The sequence below is a fragment of the Pavona decussata genome, unplaced genomic scaffold, assembly GCF_977016875.1.
Source record: "Pavona decussata unplaced genomic scaffold, jaPavDecu1.1 SCAFFOLD_134, whole genome shotgun sequence".
Taxonomy (NCBI): Eukaryota; Metazoa; Cnidaria; class Anthozoa; order Scleractinia; family Agariciidae; genus Pavona; species Pavona decussata.
The window spans coordinates 6012515-6024901 of record NW_028145547.1 but is presented as its reverse complement, the minus strand read 5'-3'; the positions used below and the strand labels follow the sequence as shown (position 1 = coordinate 6024901).

Genomic DNA, 12387 nt, shown 5'->3' with positions numbered 1-12387 from the left:
GGAGAACCATAACATTACTCTTGTACTCTGTGCGTCAGAGGTTTCTCTAGCGCAAAGTGGTCACCATGGGAATCAGCGAACTGCCGCGTATGACGCAATGGGAGATCCAATCCCCCTGGGATATCCAGGGGGTCTCCACTTCATTGCTGGGACACCCCCCTAACCCAAGTATTCCTTTGGCAGTAGAAAAAATGGCATACACGCCCCCACCCCACTTCCCCGCCAAAATAACTGTTAACGCCAAGCTACGAGGGCAAGACTTTTTGGTTCGTTCAAGTGGAAAATCTCCAGGAGAAACGGATTTTAGAAAAGGTAGTTCCGTTTTCCTGGTTGAAGGTTTTTTTCGGAATAGAAATTCTACAAGGAATCGCAAAAAAGAGTTGATACACTTTCTGATAGTGAGTACATTTTAGACACTCGCCATTGTATTCCTTGTTCCCCCCCTCTCCCCTCCCCTGAACCCTTTTTGCTATTGCTTGTAGTTCCATTTACACACTTCTCATCTTTAGCACCAGTTCTAGGCATTTGACTTTCACTTACATGTTAAATATGGTCTCAACCGAAATGGCAGGATCTTGGGGTAAAGGAAACACGTTCTGCCCGGACGGAAATCTCCAACTGAAACTTCAGTAATTTTCAGGTGAATGGCAAACAAACGAGCTCTCTACAACGCGCCAACATCCCCTACGATGAGATTATGGAGCGCTCAGAACGTGGCTGCTTCTCTGCCTATAGTTCTAACCCTCAAAAATTGCCAGCTGGCATAACCTCCTGCGTGCCTCGCCTCAGTGGCCTCCAAACTCCCCTCACTCCAGAACTGGTCCAGAGTTAACCATTTTGCCATACAGCGCAACAAACGCCTCTTGCACTCGGAGTATATAAATACTAGGGGGGAAAGCGCAATGAAGGAAGGTCAAGGCTTACAACGAGAGAATCGGACAACGTGTGAAAAGAAAGAAAGGTGTTTCGATCTGACCATACTGCATTGTTAACTAATCTCGTAACTACAATAGATCTGCCACCACATTTCGCTGAGTACAGTCGAAACAAGAGAGATCTGGCCAGCAGATAACTTTATCCAGCGGATGTATTGGTTGGAGTACATCTTATCCGCTGGATAGCGATTTATCCACTGGGTAGAGTTATACGCTCTTTGAGTAACCGGGGCTAGGCAGAATACAGCATTTGACACTTTGAAAGAAATGTGATGTTATTCCTTAAAAGCCTGTTGAATAAATGATAAATCTGGAGGTAGAATGTTTGACACATGAACCAGTTACAAGTTTGACAGCCAGGTTCCCACGAGTCTCCTTTAGCTCAGTGTTACAACATCCAAACTAATAATCGAAAGGTCATGGGGTCGACTCTCGTTGAGAGACCCGGATTTTCTTTCTCTGAGTATGCCTGTGTCACTAACCGAGAGAAAGAACTCTCGTCTCACTCTTTTCTGTTTTCTTGGGGATGACAGGGGCGAGCGAAATTATTCGAGGGACATCCGGCAGTTAGGGCTGCCTTTCGGTTACGTTCAGTAGAGCAAAAGAAAGATTGAAAAACAACACTGAAATCTTTAATAAAAAGAACCATGATAGATATTTCCCGAAAACACGAAAGGACAGTTTCGAGAAAACTGTACCATTTATGTTACACAGTTTTCTTAAAAAAAGTAATTCAGAGAAAAAAGACAAATAACTGACATCCTGTTCCGATGATTACCATGCGACGTAAATTACTACTGTCAGTTTCCGATAATTAGACAAGTGAATCAGTGTAGATCAGGTGCTCTATTTTAGTATTACCAACACGAACATACATAAACAGCTCAGTGACAAACGTTCGTGATGTACTATATATACTTCCTCTAAAAACATTTTCTTTTAACATAATGGTTCAGACAGTTATGTGGTTAAAATATCCAAGGTTTTCATAGTAATTACTTAAACGCGACGTATCCTCTTCTTGTCCACTCCCCCACGGGAACTCGGTGCCTTCCTCCTCCCTTTTAGTATAACTCCCGACACTCTCCCGGGTGGTGTGCGGTTTTGATTGGCTGCAAAAACAGAGTTCTCATCGCAGTCCTTGAAAGACTGTTCGGGCGAGCGATTCCTCAGTTTTCTTCGCCTTCCCTTCCCATTATCATCAACAGGCGACATTGCGTCTTCAAAATTACTGTGATCTTGCAGGACGCGCCTTTTTCCACAGCTGGAAATACTTGGTTTGGGCTCAGCCAACTGTACAGGCGAGGTGGAAGGTACAGTCTGCGCTGCTCTTGATCCAGGACTTTTCCTGGACCGGCCATTTGACGGTGGCGACCTTTTCTTCTTGTGGTCGGTGCTAACTTCCACGGAGGCGGCTATTGTAGTCATGTCAGTGCAAGCCCCCGGTGAAACTCCGCTAGATACAACCACGGTTTCTTCAGCACCTTCCACAACGACAGCAACGTTGGGTTCTTCGCTGTGATCTCCCCCAGGGGATAGCAAAATTCCCAGGGGTGACAGGGTCACACCGAGATCGCTCAGACCCTCATGGCTGATAGTGGTCATGGCGCTTAGGAGCACGTCCCGGCGAGGGGAAATGTGTTCACTGTGGGGAGCCCCCAGGTGCTCAACACTGTCTGTGTAGGCAGGTACTTCCACAACAGGGATTAACCTAGGATGGGACGCTTGCAACAGGGGAGACTGCGGATTCAAAACTGAACTGGCGTCCATCGGAAGGAGCTGGATTTGTTGGAATGGAATTGACAGCGGCAATTCTTCCAGCATAACAGTGTCGCCATTAGGGTCCTCACAATCAATGGTGACAAGAGCTCCTTCAGGGCTGACAAGTGAACATGGACCATCTTCACTGGATAATGACAAGATAATGGGAGACGTTAAAGCAGCTGTAGTGCTATCTAGAGGAGTTTGACCACTTTCTTCCTCCGATAGCATCGTCGGTGTCTCTTCAATCGTGTCGGTAAGACTACAACAAACATCAGGGACCATGCAGGGAGTAGACGATGGTAAAATCTTGGCCTGCCTGTCTAATTTTTGCTTTTTCTCCACCGACGTTTCTTCAGCAATGTTTTGAGATTGACTGCCTTGTTCGGTACGATGTTGTGTTTGCAAAGTTGACCATAATCCGGCATCTAGAGCAAGTTATTAAGAAAAAATCCAAGATTAGTCGATTATTTTAAAGTTTCCAGGAAAACAAGTAACAAAAATACAGAAACTAAAACAACAACAACAACATTACTCAGCGATGACTGTAATATATAAGGGACTAGTCCATACCTAAAATTTTATTTTCGAGGATTCCAATGTACGTGATGGTTTCTTGCAGAATCCTTCCCTGTCATATTTCAACGAGAACACGAAATATGGTTAAAGCAGGCAATTCTCTTTGATCAGTCAGTCTTGTTAAAGTTTCGGAAATATAGTGCCCGACAGAAAAAAAAAACAGTGGGAAATTAAACGTTTCCGTTAATATTAGCTCGTAATCATATCTCCCTGATATTTCGCGCGTGCAAACAAACCAGCTTTACGCAAAGTAGTATTTCAGCCTAATTTTTTAAAAATAATACTAGGCTCTACTAGATGACAGACGTGTCAAATCCTACAGCAAATCTGCAAAACGCAGAGGATTTCAGTCAAAGTGTATAAGCTAGATTGTCGAGTCGATTTGGAGTGGAACCTCTATGTAGCGAAGTACTCACCAGTTGGTATAACGAAGGTTATTCTCCAGCCCGGCCTTTTAAAATGTATGGAAAAGAACCTTGAGATAACGAACAAATTTTCCTAGTCCCTTGACACTTCGTTAAATCGAGGTTCCACTCTATGCCTGTATTGTACCTTATGTGATTCCCTCCGAACAAACGCTAAGGGCCAACGCGCAATTCTTTTCAAACTTATAGATTGTTCACCACCATGTAAGGTTTCGAAATGTACAATGAAAATCTGAATAGGTCACCATATCGGGCTCCACAATTGCTTGCAATATCAAGTTGGCTTTTATTTGATCCGTTCTCGCCATGAGAGGAATCTGGACGCAGGAAGCAGATTCAGGACACCTAAGTTAAGATGAATCCTAAGTAGTGTTTCTTGACTATAGTCTATTACTGGAATAACAATACCTTATATATTGTTAGAGCGGTCTCGTAAAACCAAAACCAAAGTAATTACTCTGTTCCAATCGCAACAGATGGAAACAACACAACGAGCCAATCAGAATTGGAAGCAAATACATGAAACCGGCGCCAAGCGCGGGAAAACGCGTGCGGCCCGGCAAAACACGATTGGTTTGGGTTTGGATTCCCATTGGTTGAGAAAGTTGCGCGAGTTTTGTTAACCAATCACAACGCGTAGTAATGCAAAACCAAAGCAAACGCGAAATTACTTTCGACACTCAATTGACAACCGCTCCGAGAAACAATACTTAGGATAAATCTTACCTTAGGATACATTCGTGAACCCGGCCCCAGATGTAAAGCGGAGAGCATAACAGTAGTGACATATACTTACTCGACTGCTGTTCTTCTGCATACGAGGTACGAAGCGTCGGAGTTGTTCAAAAGACCTCTTGAGTTCGGCGTCATATTTCCTACGACATAAACACGGGCAGTTTAGAAGAAGTACAGTGGAATCCCGCCGCTCTACGCCGGGACACCCACTTGTTACAGACACGCCCCCTTATTACGGACAGTTGTGTTCGTCCCGACGAAAAGGTGATATATTTTCTTTTACATAGGCCCGCTTAATACGGACACCGGTTAATGCGGACCGTCGGCAACGGACGCCTTTTTGTGACCAGAGTGACACGCCCATACAAAGTTAATCTCGATTTACGGACACTGGTTATTTACGCACTGTACAAATTGCCTAAAATTTAGTCCGTCTGGCTGAACTACAAACTGAAAATGCTAGTGCAGATGAAAGTCACAGACTATTTTAAATGTCGGGCTTGAAGGACTAAGAGAACATTAATTTTGGTGCGAGGCTACTTGAATAAGCGAAGGCTATCCTTTATTTGAATTTATTAAGACACTTGACATCGTTCTGTCGCTTTAAATTGAATGCTTTAGTCCTTTTAATGATAAAATAGTTGTCCGTGACGTATGTTCTGATAGCCTACTTGTTACGGTACATTTGCGTGTCCCTGTGGAGTCCGATGTTTTAAATCGTTTAGATGTCTCGGGACTATTGTCCCTTCATAAATACGGGCAGTCAGATTCAGAATCCTAGCGCAAATCAGTAAGACTCAGTGTGGAAGATGATGAAGCCATTAATTTGCGAAAAATAAAATTAGAATTGATGGAGAAAATATCACTGTTTTGGCTCGGCGATTCCCTGTAGTCTTGTAAGACCAAAGACAGTCAACAGGTTACTTAATGAATTGATTAATAAAGTTCTTGAAAACCTGCCAAGCGGACAGAGGCTTGGGGAAAGGAAGGGGGCCCACAGAAACACCATAATAAGTGAAGCAGTTTGTAACCTGTCTCTGATTTTCTTCCTCTCCCTGTTCTCTCGGCTACTTTTACGATGTGAGATCGGTGTGACTGTAACCAAATCACTTCTGTTATTCGCAGATTCCTCCAACAGATCTTCTTCCTCTTGACATTCCAGTTCTGTATCGCCTGTAAATAACAAATATTGTTTTACAATGCTTTTTTTTTAGGGGGGGGGGGGGGGGGGGCTGAGGAACCTAAACAAATGAAATTCGAATCTGGATGTGGCCGGCCTTTGATCGAACAAATGAGTCAGGTAGTTCATTGCTCGGGGTTAACATAGCTCCGGTTTACTGAAAACGAAGTACAGATGAAGATCCTTACCAGGCTTACTGATCAGACTGTAACATTTATCTATGTATGCCTACCTGGTGTGTCTCGGCCATCTGTCTCCTTTTCAGCTGTTGATACATCCGTGGCGTTTTCGGTTGAAAATCTTTCGCCTGGGTTCTAAAGAAAGGGGAACAAATATTTTAATGTCGTACCTAGAAAACAGTTTGTTAACTGATTATATTTGTCAGGTTTAAATTTCGTCCCCTCCACGGTAAGTACTTCTAATCAAAATTTGAATTTGAAACCTCCACCTATTTTCAGTCCGTAACATGTGTTATTGGTGCATCACTGGGTTACCCCCAGCAGTATGTCACCGGTACCCATTTATACACCTGGGTGAAGAGAGACGATGTAGAGCAAAGTTTGTTGTCTGAGGAAATAACGTGGTCCCTTAACGCGGGGGGCAGTTGAGGCCGAAAGTCCAATTGAAACACGACCCCAACATTCGCGGAAATCCAGCAACGCCGCACTCTAGGATAAACCCAGAGTGAACACCTGTGGGTAGGCAGTCAAAAGAATCCTCACGTACCATGCTGTCAGTCTCTGGTACCTCCCTTTCACAGGGTATTTTACTTCTAATGCATGTCAGAGGGGACTTCTCTATTTGCGGAACAGTAGCTTCTTCACTGACGGGCAAGGATGTCTTTGAAAACAATGGTGCCAGCGACCTCTGAAACGAAAAACGAATAAAACACGTCTGAAATTCCTGAAGAGTGCATTAGTTGCCTTCCAGTAGAACTTCTATTCCATTATACTTATATATCAAGGATCAAAATAAATCTCTATACTCAAGCCTATGTATGTAATGAGTCACCAACTGCAACAACCTTGGGAAAACAGTTGAACAAAATACTCTAATTTAAAGTGACTTGACTCAAGAGAACAGTATTGTAGACTGAGTCGTAAAGTTTGAGTTACACCACTTAAGGTCTTCTATTTTTATCAGTAAGTAGTTTACCTTTGTAGTTCTCTCTGCACAAGCATTTTCTTTTGCCTTCCAAAGTCTTCTGAAACCTTGAGGTGGCAGGCCTGTAAGATAGATTTAAAAAGATTGACCTTTACAGTATAAAACATGAACAGTTAATCAGAAAAGAGAAAAAAGTGTTTGAAGCAGTGACAGGTAAAAGGTATAGAGACAAGAACCCTAAGGGATCAAAGGCATTAAGATGATTAATGATTGCAACACCCTCCCATGCAGGCTAAGTTCCAAATTGGAAAAAAAGGTCAAAATTTACTTATTTGTTAAAGAAGTAGTTCCATGAAGGACTGCTCGAGAACATTCATCTGAATGGTCACATTGAATTGAAGAAGTTCAACCACAGACCCAGAACTTACAACCACCTTACTTGACTTAGCATGAGTTAACTTAAAACCTCAACTACAGTGACACAATTGCATACAAATTTCATTTTTACCTTGTAGGTAAATTGGCTGATGGCTTTCTTCCACTGTTGGAGTACAAAAACTGTCTTGGTAACTTGCAAGTCTCTTCAAGTGCCTGTTGTTCCCCTGAACAATCACGTACTGCTGCTTTTTGCCTTGAAGTGGCTGGATTGGAGTTGTCGTGGTGGACACAGTAATCACAGGGGAGCTCCTACTGCCTTTGTGAGGGCTTGGTGACACTCTCACCCTGGTGGAAGGTAAAGGTGTTCTGGCTGGCTTTGGAGGTTTGGGGGTCCAGTCTGGAGGATTCATTGGTGCAGGGTCTGGTGTCTGAGTAGTGACTAGCAAATAACAATGTTTCAAACATCTAGACTCTATTATTAATCTTCAATTAGCCCTGGCTTAAGACCTAGTTATAAAGCAGGTTTGTCTATGTTTAAGTAACGTGGTAGCCTTTTTTTCTAATGTAACCAGCTAAGAAGAAGTCTGTGTCCTTTGCCAGGCCACAGAACTGTATGACACTAACCTATTCAGGTTTAATATTTTTAATCCAGCTTGAGACCATTCACATGTAATTCAGTTTAGAGTCTGAGGAGGTTAAAAGGGGAACCTCAATATTATTCTAACTTGACAATGTTGACACAAAATCAAGTTACCTTGCCAAATTCAGCAGTACTCAATAACTCTTATTGGCTGATGCGTAGTCAATGACCAGCATGCGGAATTTAATTTTGAGCATCAACATAGTCAGCTGTCATTGAGATCAAGTCTGCATAATGCTTACAGTCCTTACCTTCAGGAGTGGTATCAATTTCTGTTATCTTCTCCTGAGTTTCTGGTGGAACAGTAGGTAGCATATCTTCCGCCTGACCTAGTGGCTGTAATTGAAGGCTTTCTTGAAGAACAAAATTTTCATAATATAAAGGCGCTGGAACCACAAGCACATAGCAGGAAACTGATGAGTTTGGATCTGGCCTGGGTGCAATCGGCACACCTTGATTGCTGTCATGCAACAGAACTGTAAAGTTTGGCTTGGGTAAAATCAATCCGCCATGACTGCTTGTTAAATAACTAGAACATTGATCTGACTGTTCATACTGTGAACCAGTTGAGGAATCTGTGAGGCTAAGCTTGGGAAGTGTAGCAGATGGCTTCTTCTTCCTAAGCTTCTTGAACAGCGGAACTGATGAAAAGAATGCATCTGGTGAAAAAGAGTTGGCGGCTGTCAAGGACTCATCCTCTTCTCTCTTGTCTTGGTATTGCTGGTTAAATACAACTGCAGAATTGCTTATACTCTGCAAGTAGCTTGCATCACACGAGTCCTCTTCAGAGAGGCCATAACTTTGGTCTTGACTAATTATTGGAAAATAATAATTAAGTTTTCCTTCTCCATTAACATCACTGATGAACTGATGGTCAGTAGAAGAGGAACCACTAAGAAGGACTGTGTCTTCATTTGAGGTAACATTTCCCCTTTCTGGTACTTCACTTTGCTCCTTTAGTTGTTGTGTTGGTGTGCTTTTGTTTGTTGTTGGCACCAAACTAGCAGCGGGCGAGGGTGGACAGGGAGCTGTTGTTGACTGGCTACACGGCACACTATGGTCTTCTAAACACACAAAGAAGAAGTGTTAGCACACTTACTGTTTACCGCCTTTAATTGTCTGTGAGAGGGTCTAATTTTGGAGAGCAAAATCTAGGAAGGGAATGAGATTATCAAAGCTTTGGGTAGTCGCTCAATCCTCACCCCTTCAATTGATGCGTACTCTTTATATTTTATGTGGCACGTCATTCAAGATGACAACTCTTGAACTTTTCTTGTTGTACAAAGACAGAAAATATCTTAGTTTGTTACTGATCAGTGACTCATCAGTCTGTCTTGGCCAAAATGACAGGTCATAATACCTGGCATTTGGTATGTAAATGTATGCATTATTTTGTAATTAATCTATATACTAATGCAAATGCAACACATCTATGCAAGTTAATTTAATGCCATGTAGATGGATGTCATAAGCCTAATTTATATTTATGAAACTATACTCCAACATAACAGCCATTACAGTTCTGGAATAATTTATAAATTAAGGACTGAAATAGAAAAAAAACTGAGATAGGTGAAGTCTGAACAGAGTAACATGACCAAAAATGCTTGAAATGAAAACTTGTTGACACAAATTAAACAAAAGTTCAAATAATATAATCAGAGCAAATAGTTTTCAATAATGGATGGAAAAGATAAAATAATATAAAAATATTTGGCATTGTTAGGTCTGATTTAGTCAAAAAATCGGAGAAACATAGACTGACAAAAATTGGATGGCCCTTGCTGTTGACTGAAACAAACACAAAAGAATAAAAAACAATGAACAAAAACCAAATATTCATACCTGGTATTTCACCACCGTTTTCAGCAGGTTCCTGGACCGATGAGAGTTTTTGCTCTGAAACACCTTGATCATCATCGTTTACTGTCACTATGTTTTCAGGATCCTGACATAAAAAGGATCTAAAACTTAGAATCTGAAAATGCTATGTCTATTCCCACTTTATTTGACAACTCAGTAAACTAAATGATTTCAAGAAAAATGTTTGGCTTCTCTATAAAACACGTAATCTTTAATTTTCAGGCGGGATTTTCATATTGTTTCCCGCGCATTTTCCGAAATTACCAACCTATTAATCCTTTATTAATTAATCACTTATCTAAGCTAAAATAATTGATTTCAATGCAAGTTATAACTGCTCACCATCGTCGAGCCGGAAAAATGAGAAGAGGAATGTTTTCCTTCTTGATTCGGCCATCGACATGTGTTGATATTCGTCGAAGGGAGATCACCTTTACAACAAAACAGAGAAAGAGTTTATGATGAATATCGTGTAGAACATTAAAACGAATTTCTTTTAAGCTTAAAACGGCAGTTCATATATAAAGTCACATTTCAAAGACTGTCCAGCATGAAGAAACACTGAATTTCACCTAGAAAATTTCCGAGCAAAATTAATATCTGTCCACAAAACAAGAGTCGACTTACCTTGTGGTGAGCTGAAGAAATGTTCCTCGCTTACTGAACTTTGAAGCGATTCTTCGCTTTCATCCATTCTTGAGGAAAAGTATAAGCAAAATATGAATTTGTCTTGTGAAGTCGTAAGTAGTTGCAAACACTTTTACGTTCTGTATTTAGAAAGCGCCTGTCCTCTGTAACTGCGCTCAGTTTTGAGTTTGCTAGCCAGCCAATCCGTTCTCAACTCCACGGGTCGTTGCCACAAGTAATCATATCCTTATTCCTTGTTTTCTAAAGGCTCTACGTGATGTAAAGCACCATATGAAACGAAGGAAAAACCTATCAATTTTTGCTGAACCTACAGAACAACTAGATATGGCCGCCAAAACTCAAGTTGCAACACGTGACTCGAAACCTCGTTTTGGTGAAGGTAAAAATTTGAAATGGACTTTTGGATTATGGAGTGCAGACAGTGCATGTGTCCAGTACATTCAAGAAACGCTGAAATCCAACACTTTTTTTTCTGGAACTTCTCCTCTCGCTGAATATACTGTGTAGGAGTCAGTCAAATATTTATTATCTAGCTTCATCACTTCTTGTGGTTTAGTGCCGGGGAATTAGTTCTTTGGGTTCTTTGCAGTGGATATCCTGCGATCAAGCGTTCTTTTTTTAGTCGGCGGTCGGGAGAAGGGAAGAAAACTTCTCCCGACCGCCGACTCTCGCGCTGCCACACTTTCGCGCTCCCCGAAAAACAAAAACGCCTGATCGCAGGTTACATTGGATAAAGTTGGCAGCTTTAGCAAGCCGCATAAAGTCGAAGTCTTTCGCGTGGTGTTTATTAAATGGTGCTACGCTACCACATATTCTGCCTTTGGACAAAACTGTGTTTCAAGTTCTGACCAAGAACACCAAAGGCAAGATACAAAATGCCAAATTCTCATCAGTTTTAAGGGGTTTTTCAGTGACAAGGGGAGAATTTGTGTGTAAAGGATCACAACAAGCAAATTATATAAGCTTTATTTTCAAACACAACGGAAAAGCTTCATTGACTGCTTTAATTACAAAAGTCACTTAAACAAAATTTATTTCCTAGAATTTCATTCCACTCCGCTTCACAATATAACAAACTATCTGATTGGATATAATTCTTCCTCCTCTATTCTATATTGCACAATCACTTGTAAATAATTTTGCCAGGGATTGTTTGTTATAAGAGATATCCTCAATGCGATATGATAAAATTTCCATTTTGCCTTACCCAACTACTTTCCAGCGAAAGTAATTACATTATGATAAAGCTGCACAACTTGGTTCCTCTACACTAACAGGTCCGTTACACGCAACTCGATTGACAGTCGCTTTTGACTACCACGCTTTTGTAGTTACAAAGATGATTTTGTAAACTGAACCATTATTCTATTTAATGGTTATTTACCATTTTAGATTTACCCCTCCCGACGCCTCTTCCCCTCCCCTCCACCCCTAAAAAATCAAGAGTTTTTGGGATTCGAATATAAATATGTAAATGGAAGGGGTTCCCAAACGGAAATTTCCAGAGAAAACTGGATTTCTTGAAAAGTAGTCTAAAATTCCCAAACTGAATTTCCAAACGGAAGCGTGTGTTACATTTGCACATTTCTACTAGTTCAGACTTTTCGGCTTGGATCGCTTGGCTACTCACCCCCACTCTGTCAAATATGGCTGCATCGAAAATGGAACACTCACATCCCACTGGTAAATTTCTATTCAGGGTGTTTCCAATTAAATGGTAATCAAAGGCTCCTGTGAGCCAACTCGTGAATGCAGATGACACATAGTAATTGAAATTTAGACGGCTTAGAAATTTAGACTGTAGGGTAAGCCGATCTCACAAAGGGAAATCTGTTCAACAAAGTATCGCATTACATTTCATGCCCGACATAAATGCGTGAAATTTTTCCTTTGGAGTTCAGTCCACGCAATCCTCAAGTAAAAATAATGAACTATGACAAGCTCTTGCTACATAAGAATTATTTATCGACCGCGTCCTTTTGCTTTCCCATAAATTACCAGTTGTAAATTTCGAAAATGAAACATTTTTCCCTTTGAAACCTCCATGTAAGCTGACAAGATCTTAAAGTGTTCATTTCACCAGAAATTTGCATAATTTTGTTTACGACGTCAATGATGCGTGACATGGCACGTTCCGAT

At 41.2% G+C, this 12387-nt stretch overlaps 1 protein-coding gene across 2 annotated transcripts; it reads right to left on the bottom strand.

Moving 5' to 3' along the window:
- Positions 1–1551: 1551 nt before the first annotated feature.
- On the bottom strand, positions 1552–10573 carry LOC146467968 (uncharacterized). Of its 2 annotated transcripts, none has more exons than XM_085125301.1 (12): positions 10228–10573; positions 9943–10031; positions 9583–9685; positions 7989–8801; positions 7228–7536; positions 6771–6841; positions 6342–6482; positions 5848–5929; positions 5467–5608; positions 4497–4575; positions 3270–3327; positions 1552–3124 (listed from the first exon to the last, which is right to left on the bottom strand). In XM_085125301.1, the coding sequence occupies exons 1-12, from the start codon at positions 10292–10294 to the stop codon at positions 1935–1937; spliced, it is 3144 nt and encodes a 1047-aa protein (XP_084981427.1). In that variant the 5' UTR covers positions 10295–10573; the 3' UTR covers positions 1552–1934. The 2 variants fall into 2 exon arrangements, with proteins under 2 accessions (XP_084981427.1, XP_084981428.1); XM_085125302.1 differs by having other exon boundaries at positions 7989–8798.
- Between the last annotated feature and the right edge of the window lie 1814 nt (positions 10574–12387).